This window comes from Lissotriton helveticus, chromosome 9 (assembly GCF_964261635.1).
Source record: "Lissotriton helveticus chromosome 9, aLisHel1.1, whole genome shotgun sequence".
Classification (NCBI taxonomy): Eukaryota; Metazoa; Chordata; class Amphibia; order Caudata; family Salamandridae; genus Lissotriton; species Lissotriton helveticus.
In genome coordinates, this window is record NC_136070.1 from 923,460,179 (window position 1) to 923,474,139 (window position 13,961).

At 44.9% G+C, this 13,961-nt stretch overlaps 1 protein-coding gene across 4 annotated transcripts in view; it reads right to left on the bottom strand.

The window, feature by feature from the left end:
- The window catches only part of LOC144782007 (transmembrane protein 87A-like), a 416,501-nt gene that overhangs the window by 81,467 nt on the left and 321,073 nt on the right, over positions 1 to 13,961 (bottom strand). For 2 of the 4 annotated variants that reach the window (XM_078661114.1, XM_078661112.1), the window contains 2 exons: positions 8,932 to 9,040; positions 8,047 to 8,105 (listed from right to left, as the gene is read on the bottom strand). In XM_078661114.1, the coding sequence (XP_078517240.1) occupies positions 8,047 to 8,105; positions 8,932 to 9,040 (168 nt within the window). The remainder of the gene's footprint in view (positions 1 to 8,046; positions 8,106 to 8,931; positions 9,041 to 13,961) is intronic. The other 2 variants (XM_078661113.1, XM_078661111.1) reach the window with 1 other exon arrangement.

The window sequence follows — 13,961 nt, forward strand, 5'->3', positions numbered from 1 at the left end:
GTCCTTTATGGAATCGATTGCATTAATTTGGTTCAATAACAACCACAGAAAATATATGGCTCTCCCGTTCACCACTGAGGATGTCGCCCAGGTTATAAAAAGCTTACTGCTTGATAAGGCCTACGGACCTGATGGCTTGACAACGGCTTTTTACAAAACATATGTTGAAGAACTGCCGCCTAGGCTACTGGCTGTATATGAGGAGGCTCTAGAGGAGGGAGTACTACCTAAGTCTAGGAGGGAAGCTGTAATTATTACTTTGTTAAAGCCCGGGAAGCCAGAAACTGAGGTAGATTCATATAGACCACGGTCGATGATAAATGTGGACGTTAAGATCTTAGCTAAGTTGATTGCGTTGAGCAAAGGATGAGCTGCGTAAACGGGCGGGAATCCTGGTGTTGTATGCCCCCTCGATCCCACTGCTGCCCTGTATTGGAGACGGGATTAGCAAGGCAGTAGAACTTCACACCTTCGCCGATCTATTTCCAGACAACTAATTTAGGCCCGCACCCCCCCTACCCCCCCCCCGACAGCAGACTAGGGTCAGACGGTACCCTTCTCCGAGCTGTTCCTGTATAATAGGCTACGAGCGGCGTGCCGTGCCCTTAGCAGGGACTTCTCGGTGGCTCCCCCAGCTCTGCTCGCATTGGAAAACCTGTTGAGATCCCCCTCTCCCCGCAAACTTGTCACGCGACTCTACACGCACAAGCAAAACACTGCCCCATTGGTAAAGCCTAAACTCCTTCAGTATTGGAACGAAGATGTTCCCACCCCACTGAACGAAGCACAGTGGGAATTCTGTTGTGGACAATTTAAAGAGTTCTCTCCCAACTACAGACTCCGACTGATTCATTTTATATATCTGCACAGATTTTATAGAACACCCATAAGCCTGCATCGTATGGGACTCAGAGAGGATGATAGTTGTTGGCGTTGCAAGTATTCCCCTGCTTCGTTTCTACACGTGGCATGGGACTGTTCAATAATTGCAGAATATTGGTCTAGAATTTCTACCTCAGTGAGCCAAATTGTTGGAGGGTCAGAGGCTCCATATCACATGCTAGGTTAATTGGGATATGTCAAAGACACCCCGCCCAAGCTGCGTAAGTTGCATGCACTGCTTTTACTATTTGCTAAGCGTCAGGTTGCGGTACATTGGGGAAGGAGGAGGGCACCATCGATTAAGGGTTGGCTTGCCGATGTCACCTACGACCACACACAGTTAAATACATTTTGGGAACTTATGCCCCCCACTCCCCCGCCCATGACATTTGGGAACCTTTCCTGAGGTGGGCTCAGAGGCAGAGTGATTTTGCTGGGGCAGAGAAAACTGGCGACACTCAAACTGCGGAATAGATGAGGAGAGCTAGCGGGTATTACATGTCCTGTGGCAAACCCTATTTTTAACTCCTTTAGGACTGTGGTGATAATTGTGTATGTTTGATCTGGACTGCACAAACCCTGCGAAGTATTATGTCATACTGTGATCTGTAAACTCATTTTCCTATACTGCTGTCAAAGAGCTTTTGGAGTTATGTAGTTAGTGTTCCTATGAACCGAAGGTGTAAGCGCGACGTGACCAACTATTGCATACTGTACCAATGTATGATTTGTGACTAAGCCTCATTCCGTATTGATGTAACAACAAACTGGCTTGTTATGTTGTTGAAATGTTTTGTATCTTAACAAGATGCCAATACATTAAAAAAAAAAAAAAAAAAGCTAACTCACAGAAGCTAAATTAGCACACAGGTGGGCGGGTTTTCGCCTTGCATCATCATATTGTACTTACGCACGAGGGGTGATCATCTTAATTAAGAGAGTTGTACCATTCTTACCTATAAACACTCATACTGATTCAGAAGGCCGCTGGGCTATGGTACAGGGCAAGTTTGGTATGACCATGCTTACGGTTATTAATATATGGCCCAGTAGTGGACGACCCAAAACCCTTCATACAAAGGCTCACTGTTCTATGGGCCTGGCCCAAATCGGCTGTCATTTGGGGAGGCGATTTTAACACGCACCTCAACACACAAGTCATACCGGGCAGGGGCCCGTACGATCAAGGTGGCCCAGTGTGTACCTGAGGTATTGGCGGAGATGGGTTTGGTTGATGTCTGGTGCTTGCGTAACGTCAACGTTCAAGAGGGTACACATGCCACACCAGCCTACAATAGTTGGTCCTGCTTGGACTATTGGTTATTAAATGCAGATGCGAATGGCTGGGTCACACATATACAAAACTTACCGCGCACACTCTCCGATCATAACCCCCTTTGTTTGCATTTATGGATCCCCACAAATCCTCAGCGCCCCTTCACCTGCTGTTTCAGGGCTGAGGCTCTCCTCGACCCTATCTATAATGATGCCATTAGAACGGCCATCACACAATATGTCAAAGAAAATGTGGGGTAGGTGTAGAGTCAGGCCTCACTTTGGAAAGTGACGATAAGGGGGATATGTATTAGTACTACTTCAGGGATTTTAAAAGACATTAGAGGACAGCTCTCTAAAACGGAAAAAGCACTGGGAGATTTAGAAAAGCATTACTGGGCAGCGCCATCTACAGAATCACTGGCTCGCATACAGGAGCTCCTGGCGGAATATGAAATACTGTCCGAATCGGAGGCGAGATATAGAGCGCGCCGTCATGTAGCATGTGCATATGGCTAGGGTGGCCGTCCTGGCAGGAATTTAGCATCCAAGTTAAACCTTCAGATCAAACCATCATCAGATTGTCAAAATAGTTGACAATAACAGGATGGAACACTTCACTCCTCAAGCAATAACTGACCAATTTAGTGACTGCTACGGGGCACTGTATACGTCGAGGGGAGGCATGGATGAAGCAGCATTGGATGAATATCTGTCGGACATAGCATGTGTGTGACTGTCAGACAACCACCAAGAATATCTATCTCTGCCCATAGATGAAACCGATGCCAGAGAAGCTATTTTCGCTCTTCCCAACAGCAAGGCCCCAGGGCCGGATGGCCTAACGGCGGAATTCTACAAAGCCTATGTGGACCTTCCAGCTCACAATCTCTTGGAAATGTACGCTGAAGCTCATGAATCCAGTTTCCTACCTCCCTCTTTGCGACAAGCCTTGATCATCGCCCTTCTTAAAAAGGACGAGTCGCCCACGTTTTGCGAGTCCTACCGCCCCTTATCGTTAATTAATTTAGATGCAAAAATGTTAGCAAAGATCTGGCTACAAAATTCAACCCTTGATGGCCCTCCTTGTGCTCCTTGACCAATCAGGGTTTGTGCCAGAGAGATCCACCTACCATAATTTGCGAATCATCTTTGCCATGTTCCACATTCTTAATCCAGATCTACCAGCGCCAGACATAATGCTCGACGCAGCTAAAGCGTTTGACTCCATTTAATGGCGCTATATGCTTCACATATTACACAGAATAGGGTTCCCAAGCGTTCTGACAAGGTGGATTTGGATCCTAAACACGGACACATCAGCCAGAGTACGTGTGGGTGGCCTCACTTCAGAACCTTTCAAAATTGAACGTGGCACCAGGCAGGGCTATCCCCTATCCCCCCTCCTATTCGCTTTGGCGAATTTTACAAGCAAGTGGCTCCAGGACCAATGTCACAGGGCATCTGTACTCAATTTTAATCACCGACAGGTCGGCATCTCAATGTATGTGGACGACATGGTCCTCTTTATTCGTGATCCTGATCAATATCTATCTCCTGCCCTCCGCGAATATATTAGATTTGGCCTCTTTTCAGGACTCACAATTAATTGGGAGAAATCGGTTACTATACCATTAACGCCAGACATGTCTCAGCCCCACTTGGAATACCCCTTACTGTGGACGACAGACCTGGATAAATATCTCGGAGTTTGGGTGCATCGGGATCCAGACATTGTAGTGAGAGAAAACTATGGTCAAGCATATAGCACTTCTGATACAACAGGTAGATAGATGGTCGTGTCTTCCGCTCTCTTTAGCGGACTGCATTGCAGTAATAAAAATGGTCAGTCTCCCGCCCTTTCTTTACCTTTTCTGTAATATTCTGGTCAAGCTGACTAAACACTTCTTTATGACAGTACGGACTCGGCTCTTAAGATTGGTATGGGGTGACGGGCAGCCAGAATTAGCTGGCAAACACGAACGCTCTCTTATGACAAAGGAGGCTTTGCCGCGTCACATTTCTACGTGTACTACCTCTGTCCGCCAGCTCAATACGCTTATTACTGGTTCAGATCTCATGACTTTATACCACACGTAGCAGTGGACGACGGGGATGCACATCCCACTTTCGAGCATGCAGACACACACTCGCAGGCACACACTAAAGGAAGAAATCAACACCATAGATGTCACAATTGCGGCATGGCAGGCAATTGGCAACCGTGCGCATAAACTCCCATTGTATGCGCCAGCTCCGCCTCTAGCTTACCATGTGGCCTTGCCCGTCACCCATGAGACGGGACCCATGAAATCTCTAAAGAAGCGAGCTTCACTCATATGCGCGATTTATATCGGAGGGAGGTTACCTTACAGGGCGCAATTTGGACTACATACAAAAACCCCACTCTACTTTTTCAGAATTCCTGCTATCACCTAAAACGTGCGATTCAAGATCATTATCCCAACTTCCCTGCTGAGCCCGCAGCACTTCTTCCCCTGCAACTTTTGCTAGTTGCTCCAACTAGGGAAAAGCTGATTACCAAACTAAATAGGGCTATACATGAGGAAACAGTCAGGGGACCCGACAAAAGCCTTAGACGCGGAAACAATATATTAGACCCCCAGATCAATCGGGTGGAATGGGAGCATATATGCAGATTAATGGGCCGCCTTACACCCAACGGCAATTTACACATTACTCATTTTAAATGTCTCCATCAAATATATCACACCCCTGCCAAATTGCACAAACTGGGTCTCAGGGAGTCTGACCATTGCAAGAGGCAATCTAAAGCTGATTTTATCCATCTAGCTTGGCAATGCAGACTGGTGCTGACATATCGGTGGGGAGGTGGTGAAATGCATCCATACTATGACAGGCACTGTAATGCAGTGTACACACCGGGAGTGTTTGTTTGGTTATGTCCCTCAGTCAAAAGGTGCCCTAGGCAGATTTGTGAGCATTGCCCTTCTGCTCGCTAACGACGCATAATGCTCACATGGGAAATTACACTTGCCCCGAAAGTCTCAGGGTGGATAAAAGACTTGGTGTACTGCCGAGAAAATTTGAAACTATATGCTGAAAAACTGCCCATAACATATCGGCCTAATGATATTTGGGAGCCGCTTAGACACTTCTTAGCACTTCAAACCCACGATAACGGTGGATGAATTGATAGCATGTGTATGTTACTGTTTTATCACACTATGATTGTGTCAATGTTGAAGGACCTATATATCGTATGTACTGTAATACTGATAAAGGAGGCCACCCTACCTTCAACCGGTCGCATATGCTCTCTTAAGGGGAAGCTAAATCAGCTTTCCAGGTGGTCCGGGAGAGGGTAAGGAGGGCTTTATAACCCTTTCCATGGTTTCTGCCACTATATTGGCATAGGAGTTGATTCCACTGCTGGACTGGTTGGAAAGGATGATGCTGGCGAAAGGAGGATCCTTTGGTAAGTAACAACATTTCTGGTATTGCCGGAGGTCTTGGGATGGGAAATGAAGACCAAAAGATCTGTCTGTTGCTCTCCTCACCTTTAATTTCTCCAAAGCTGAATAATCGCGCTCTGCAAACTGGAATGTCTTGCGGAGAGGCATAACCATTAGGCCTACTTCCTCTTCACCAGAAAACCCTTTTGATTTTAACTGTGCATGCCTTCTTGTTGATGCAGAAGAAACCATGGTCCACTGTATCCAAGCCTGCTCTTGTTATCTACCTACTACCACTGCAAAACAATCATTGAGGTAGTCAGTACCACCATAACCGCCAGGTCCCACAAGACGTGGGTATGCCTGGCTAAGGACTAAACTAATCACTGACAACATCATCTTATGTACTGCCTTCTACTTTTTTGGATTCCCTAGCCAATGCGCCTGTAGGGAAAGCACTCTTGTTTTATATGACGCACAAAAAGCCTTACGTCACAAAGCTTTCTGGTGACAGGTGAGCTGTTAAGCAGGTCATATGTCCAGGGGCTAGTTCAAAGCTTAATGAGGTCAAGTACAGCCTCCTGAAAGGGTAGTATAGGCTCGGACTCTGTCAAAATGGGCGGAGGGCCTCTATCAGCATATCTGATCGGGGTTTCACAGTCAGTAATGGCAGATCCAACAGGTGCTGCATTTCTTGAGATGACATAAAAAGTGGTCACTTGGGGAATTGGGAACGGGTTTTAAGGGCACTCTATCCTAGTATCTGGAGATGGGTCTTATCCATTAGCATTCTGCAATGCTAGGTAGTCAGCAGTGTCTGAAGTTGGAGATGACAGCAAGTTGGCTGCCTTACTGCTATCAAAGCTTCCACATGTTCAAGAAATACACGTTTTTGACTTTTGAAAAGACTTTTATGAGATGTCTGTTGTATGATTTGCATAGCAATTAATTTCAGGGCTCGGCCGGTGCACGAGATCCAAGATCCGAGCCAGAGCTTTGGTTCAGCTCTTCGTCTCAATCTGTTGGCTCATCCAACTCTACATGTCAGACTACTGTTTGTGAAATAAGTCAACAGTGTGCAGGATAACTGTTGTTCACTGATACACTGTATCTACAGAAGACAGTGTTTCCTTGCAAGTTTGTCTTAACCTACAATGAATTGGACAACTTACAAATACATTGTTTATTGGAGTTCTGTCTAAAACCACAGCTTTCTGGTTAGTTGGGGAAGAGTGGCTATCCTTCCTTACAAAACAACTATCCACCAATTCCATAGATGTATCAGCCCATGATGTACTGACCTCGTCCAATCTGTGTTCCGTTTGATTAAAAGAACAAAAGAAGTAAGACTATTATGACTTTTGTGATCACTGTGAACATGGAAATAGGTATGCACATCTAAGAAGCTTCTTTTTTTAACATTTGTATTGCCAAATGCACATCATACTAGAAAGTGTACTACATTGTAAAGTTTGAAAGAAAAAGGTATGACTTGCTATAATAAGTACATATTTCTCAGAGGATATAAAAAAAATGGGTGTTACTGCCTTGTACAGAATGGCATACTTCATTGTTTGAGACTCCCGAAAGAAGGAACACCTGTTCAGTCACCAAGAAGGATTAAGATTTCACGAGCCAATTTTGCAATCCTTAAAGATACATAGTTATACTGCCCCATGTGAACAGCATGAATAGAGTTGCTAACACTAATGAAAAAGCAGTACATTAAGCTGGAACTCAGAGGAGAGAGGCAGCATACGTGGGCCTCCTGGGGGTCATTACGGCACATTCTTAGTGCTGCAGCCAAAAGCAAGGAACCCAGCACTTGTGCTCTTCAAGTGACAAGCCTCTTAAGGAGTTTACAGATCCCAAGATTTAAGAAAAATCAGCTCTCTGAATTTCAAGCAGAAACTCGTAGAGAAGAGACAACACTTGTACACTGATCAGTATGATCGTCCTTGTCCAAGAAACCAATACAACTCCTTATTCTTAATTTACATAGCCTAACACAGAACTCTTCCTCTTCTCACCTCACATCCTCTTGGATGAACAAATTGAAGCCCTCCAGAGAAGAGAAATGCACTGTGGGCCCTATTCATGAGAAGAGAATTGAAGACACTGGGAATCCTTTGAAAAGGCAGGTGCTCACACTAACTCACTGAGATGGGGATTAGGTGCCAAAGAAAATACTCCTGAGATGGCTTACCAGGTGCCAAAGAAATACATTGCATATGTATGCATGGCATGTATGCATGGCATCATAGATGACCAATGTTTGTGACTAGCATCCAGGAGAAATGGTTTTTAATGTGGCCCAGTGAAACAGTGCTGAATCTAGACAAACAGAGAGGTAAAAATAAAGCAAGAAAAAAGGTGTTCAGAGCTCTATGCATAATCTTATATTTGTACCATTACCCAAGAACTAGTTGCTGATAGTGGAATCTTTACTCACAGACTGGCAGGTGTACATTCGGAAGGTCTTTGAGTTCCAAATGATGAAGATTACAGAAGCTGTAGGAAAAATAAACAGTGTCACTGCATGTTTCCTAACCATTAAACGCAAAGTCAAGTATCTCCTAATGCCTGATAGCACCTGGACACTAAAGTTTCAAAACGCTCTGAGTGACTCCTTTCTGAACTCTTCTCTACTCTTCAAGCCATGCCTCTAAACCTTGATAATCACAATCTATTTGAGGTTTGTAATATTGACCAGTTTGAAATAATGTTACATAGCAAATGTATGGAATTGCTCCCTTCATTCTAGCCTCCTCTCTCTACAGCTACCTGCTTACCTAGACACGACAGACAATACAGTGTCCTGCTTATGATCTCAAAACTGTACAATTAATTTCAGGACATTTGCCCCAAAAAATTCTAAGGCCGCCTGAGGATTGTAATGATGTAACCTTAAGAGAATTTGTGCCCAGAATAGTAAAAATGGCCCCTCTCCAGGAGAGTAAATTCACTGATATTCTCTATGACAAAGTCGAATGTACAGTTAGACAAGAAAATAAAGACAGCCACTTTTCAAATCTCAACTGCTATTCTTCAGTGAGAATAGAGGGATCTCCCACCCTAGGGGTAGTAGAGCACTCTATAAATTTCTTTTTCATTTAATTTCACCCAACCATTATCAATATTATACTCTCATCTACGCTTGGTCTCTTTTTATGACTCAGTTAATGTACTTTCCAGTCTTGCTGTGCTGCTACTGCACACTTAGCTATATGCATGCATATGATTTAACATGTCGTGCTCTCCCAGCTCAATTTCCCAAATGGATTTTGGTGTCGTGCAATCTTCTTCACTCCTTAACCAAAGTAAATATCTCACTTACCTATGACAGCGAAGATCAGTGTGTTGGTGAAGTGACGGTACAGTGAGAGCTTCACTATGTTCCGTCGTAGCCGTAAAAGCTTCATCGTTTGCACCAGGCTCATGAATATGTGGAGCTTGTTAAGGACTAAAACAGTAAAAGTTGGAATTCTATAGGCTTGCAACACACACCCCATTCTACACCACCAACCAAATAAATGTAGTAGCAACAGTTGTGACTTTTTGCAGTCCTTTTAAAGAGCACCTTAAACAATGGACTGCCAAGGCTACTGAATGAAACATTGAGAATAAATCATGAAATCCCTACAGTCTGCAAATAATTTCTAAATTAGAAATTAAACAGCATACTATAGCTTTTCCCTGAAGGTAGGAACGCAATATACAGGGTTTTCAAAAGAAATTACACTGGAGAAGAAAGGACAAGATCTAAACCACCTAGATGAGCTTGATAAAACTGCTTCAAAGTTATGCCAGCCTCTATTTGGAGAACTGACCTTTCACTGTTCAACTTAAGAGCTGGACCTGCATCTTTTACAGGAACATACTTCTCTTCAGTCTGCCACCCAAAAATCCTCAATGAAGCTACAGGAACAGAACCCGTTGTACGGCACAGCTATAGAGTAGAACTGCAAGTGAAGAAAGTCACCCTATCAGTTTTCAAGTAAAGGTCTTGATAAATATTGATCGGAGCAAGGGCTCGGGAAAACATGGTAATTAGAAGAAGGAGGGCAAGTGTGTAGTTGGTGGGGGTAGCAGCATGTGCAAGCAGCAGAACAACAGACAGGATATCCACCAGCACAAGGCAGAGTCAAGGACAGCCAAAGGAATCGCAGCCAGCAGCACCAGGTCATCCTGAGCCTAGAAATGAGAAAAGATAGCAATGGAAGGACAGAGGTAGGGGGTTAAGAACACAGCATGGCAAAGGTGGGAGGAATCAATTGGCAGTTGTTGGAGCAAGAGAAGATGAACAGAGATATCTGAGAAAGAAGATGTAATAATCAAGTAAAAGGCAGGTAAGAAAAACATAAATCAGCAAGACAAGAAAGGAGGATTGACAAATAGAATTAAGATGCGGAGGAGAAAGAGTAGAACTGATAGGGAGTACAGGACCCAAAGGCATTGAAGAAAACTATCTGATCACATGCAAGCTTTAGTTTGAGTTTTGTTAACAGCTATAGTATGCAACAATGCAGGATAGTTTCCTTGCCCACTGGGACTAAGCAGGGGACACATAGAAAATGTAGTCTTAACTACACTTTTTTTTTTTTTTAAAGGAAAGGAGGATGGGACACTTTTGCAGCTGAGTCTTGCACTCCAACAATCAGGCGAGACCACTCTCTTCACTTCTTTCATATTGCTACTCATCTTGATGACCTCACACGTACACACACAAAAAAGAAAGATCGCACACTGGGACTGCTTTCTTCACTTCCACTAACCAAAATGTCCCAAAAACAATGCCAGATGCTTCAAGAGTACTCTAATAAACCAGTAGCAACTCCATATTCCCGCATCAACTTTCATCAACATTTGACAACTTCTAAATAAGGACGACGTTAGGCAAGGTGATGCAGTAGGCATTCAGGAGGTTACAAATGATCAGTTAGTCTCGTGCTCCATATATGGTCTCCGGCATATGTCCAGGTAAGGCTTTCCTCACACTGATGGTTAACACAACACTTTCCATTGGCATTTGATTTACTCATAAGCAAACTTCACGATGCTACAGTAACAGTTCAAGGCTTACCATACAAATTTGTTAAGGGGCATCAGCATTTCAAGTGGAACATTGATAAAGTTACCTTTTTGTTTGCAGTTCTACTCTAAGTCCATAGGCCCCTTGCCACTGAGGATATATGACTAACACAGCACCTACCGATGGGACTGGAAACCAGTTCCACAAGTAACAAATCAAAGCCTGTCCGCTTTGTGCGATAGCTATCAGGGGGTTGAGCTCAAGTTAATTTAGTCTCTCAAAGGGTTCATGCTGACAACGGTTGTGATTATTCCTTGAGGTGGATAGTCTTCCACCTCAAACATTAATCCAACTTATTAAATAAGTGTTCAGTTGTGAGATCCAGGATTTGTGTTTTGCAGTACCACTCAGTCATTTAAGTAAAAAAGTTAAAAAAAGAATCCCTTAATAAAGTGACATTTAATTCTCCTTTTATTTTTAATTGGCCAGGTTTGATCTTTCCTAGATTCACTCCTTCCCCCAACGATTTTTTAAATAACTGAATTGAATCTGGGCAGTATAGAAAGCGTCTGTATGGCAGATCTGAGGAGCATGTGCAAGAAAAGGGCGCTAAAGCTGGTGTAGGCATCCTAGAAGGAGGACTAGCTGATTGTTCGCAAAGCATGGGAGGAATTACATATGCCGCAGTCCACCCCACAGGAGCGAGTGGGTGAGGACGAAGAGGAGGAGGTGGAGGAAGGAAATGAAACGGATGTTAAAGAGGCGCCAGAGGAGGATGAGTCCACAGGAGCTAGATCACCTCCAGTTTTAAGAGCAGGGGGCAGTGTATCCTCTTGCAGCTTGACACAATCAGAGCTGGAGACTAGGTGGGCAGAGACAGAGTTGAAGCAAAAACTGGCTGCTCTAGCCTTTGAAGAAAAAAATGCCAGCAGCACGCCTGGAGGAGAAAATGATGGCACCGGAGACAAAAGAAAATTCAACTGGCCCTTGAGAGTAGCCAGAGAGAGAAGAACCTAAAGACCAAGAGTTCATCTGACTCAGTGATGATGGTGGCAGGAGAGGGAAATAAAAGTCCCCATCTCCACAGATCTTGTGCCTAGCTATATGGTGGGTTATGACATAGAGAATTGGTTTGTAACATATTAGGTGGCCTGTGTATGCCTGGAGTCCTGGAGAGAAATTGGGGGCCAGTAAGTGGCAGCACATGCGTACTGGCGGAGGGATTTCTTATTGGCCCTAGATGTAGCTGACCAGATGGATATGCCCCCATGAAGGAAGCCCTTTTCACTTAGTTTGGTCTGCCTCCTCAGAAGGATCAACTGAAGTACATGGATAGCCAGAAGAAATCACACCAGTTGAGTTGATTCTTTGGATTCTTCGAGCAAGTCACTTGCGGTTGGGTGAAGGGCACCAAAGTAAATTATCATGATGGGCTGTACAATTTAGTTATGAAGGAGCACATTCTAATTTTTTGCTACAGAGTTGACCCGCACCTGTTAAGACAACAATTGCACTGTGCCCAGATAGCTAAGGAAATAAGCTAACTGCTGGGTCAGCACCAGAATGTCTAAAACATACATGGAAGAGACCACAGGAAGGGTGGTTCATATTCCCCTCAGTAGAGGGAAGGGGAAGGCCAGGATAAAACAGAAAAGTACCTCAAAGGGCCCCAAAAGAATTTGAAGGGCAAGGATTCCCATTTCCATTCAGAACATGAAGGGGGGAGGGTTCTAACAGTCTTCAGCCATCCAGAACATGTGGACACTTTACAGGGGTGGCCAGTGTAGCCCTAGGGGGAGTTATCTCCAGGTGAGGGCAAAGCATGCCCTGGAAGCCATTATTTGCAAGGTAGACCCATAAGTTAAAGCTGCAAACCTGGAAGGTGGTAGCCGCTATTTGCAGAAGGTCATCGTGTATGAGGTCAGTTTAACTGCTCTACAGGAAACCTGTGCGAACCAGACCAAGGCGGTTGCAAGGCAGATTTCCCAAAAAACAGTATCTGCAGGGACATGTTTTTAGTGTAACCCAGGCCCCATGAGCAGGACTTTTTCCACCCAATGGCAAGAAAATCCTTAAAATAGGAAAGGATACTTGCCCAGAGAAAGGTCATTGTCAGTCCTCAGATGCCTATTGACTGCATCCTTAACAATGAGCTCCCACTGGTGAGAAAGGAGATGGGAGGTGTGGTTAACCAGAGAACCCCAAAAACAGATTGCAGAAGACACTGTCCCTCAACAGAGGGTATGGTGGCCTACACAAAGAGTAAGGGGTAGCAGATGGATACTATCAAGAGTGGGTCAGGGGTTACCTGCTCTGGGAGAGCACCCCAAAACTGACACTGGTGAGGCCACTTCTGACCTGGAAGTGCTGCCTGCTCTGTCATAGAGAGAGGACAGGAGACCTGCGCCAGGCAGACCCCCACATGGCACAGACTGTGTCTCATGCAAGAGGGACATTGTGTCCCCCTGGAAGTCCTTGACTGCCAAGCACCTGTTAAGTACAGACCATGAACCGAAAGATCAGCTATAGGGTGTCATCCCTGAGAGGGTGGAAGAGTGGGAGGCTGGTGTCTGGCACCTGGGTGTACGGCCCCAAACTCTGAGAAACCCAAGAGGTCAGAGACACCTCAGGATCAAGTTGGTTACTCCTTGACAGCCAATAGCTGAAACCGAGGCTTACCCAAGGCCCCAGATTGAAGCCTCAACCTGGCAGTGGGTAGTCAGGGGCCTGGTTCCTGACACTGACAGCTGTCAGTGGCCTCTGTTGGTTGCTTGCCTTATGGGCAGATCTGGCCCTTACCTGGGGAAGATGCCTGACCTAGGGGCAGAATGGGTCACATCACCTGGTTGGCTATGGGGGTACGGTCCACCAACTGGGATGCACCCATGAGCAAGCTAGGGTTAGTCACCTCACAGGTGGAATCTGCAGGCGAGGATTCCCCATGAACAAGGTTAATGCCTGAGACAAATGCAGGTTGGTAAGTTCAGAGGGTCATAGAACAGAAAAGTACCACTGCAAAGGCATTAAAAAAGTTCTATTGCCTAAAAATGGAAGCCTGTTGTGGGATTGATTAGCCTACCCTAGCTCCTGGATGGGGGCGGCCTGTGTAGGAAATCAGCTTTTTCTGTGTGGTCACTGTATTTTTTGCCTTTAGCTGGAGCCTATATTTTTGCTGGTGTTAGACCCTTGGGCACTTTAGCCATGCTGTCCAGTGGTAAAGTGCCTGAGTTCCACCTTTAAACATGGTAACATTGATATATTCCTAATTAGTATATTTAACTTACTTCCGAGTACATAGTGCAGTGGTTCTTAACCTGTGATGTGATGACCACTGG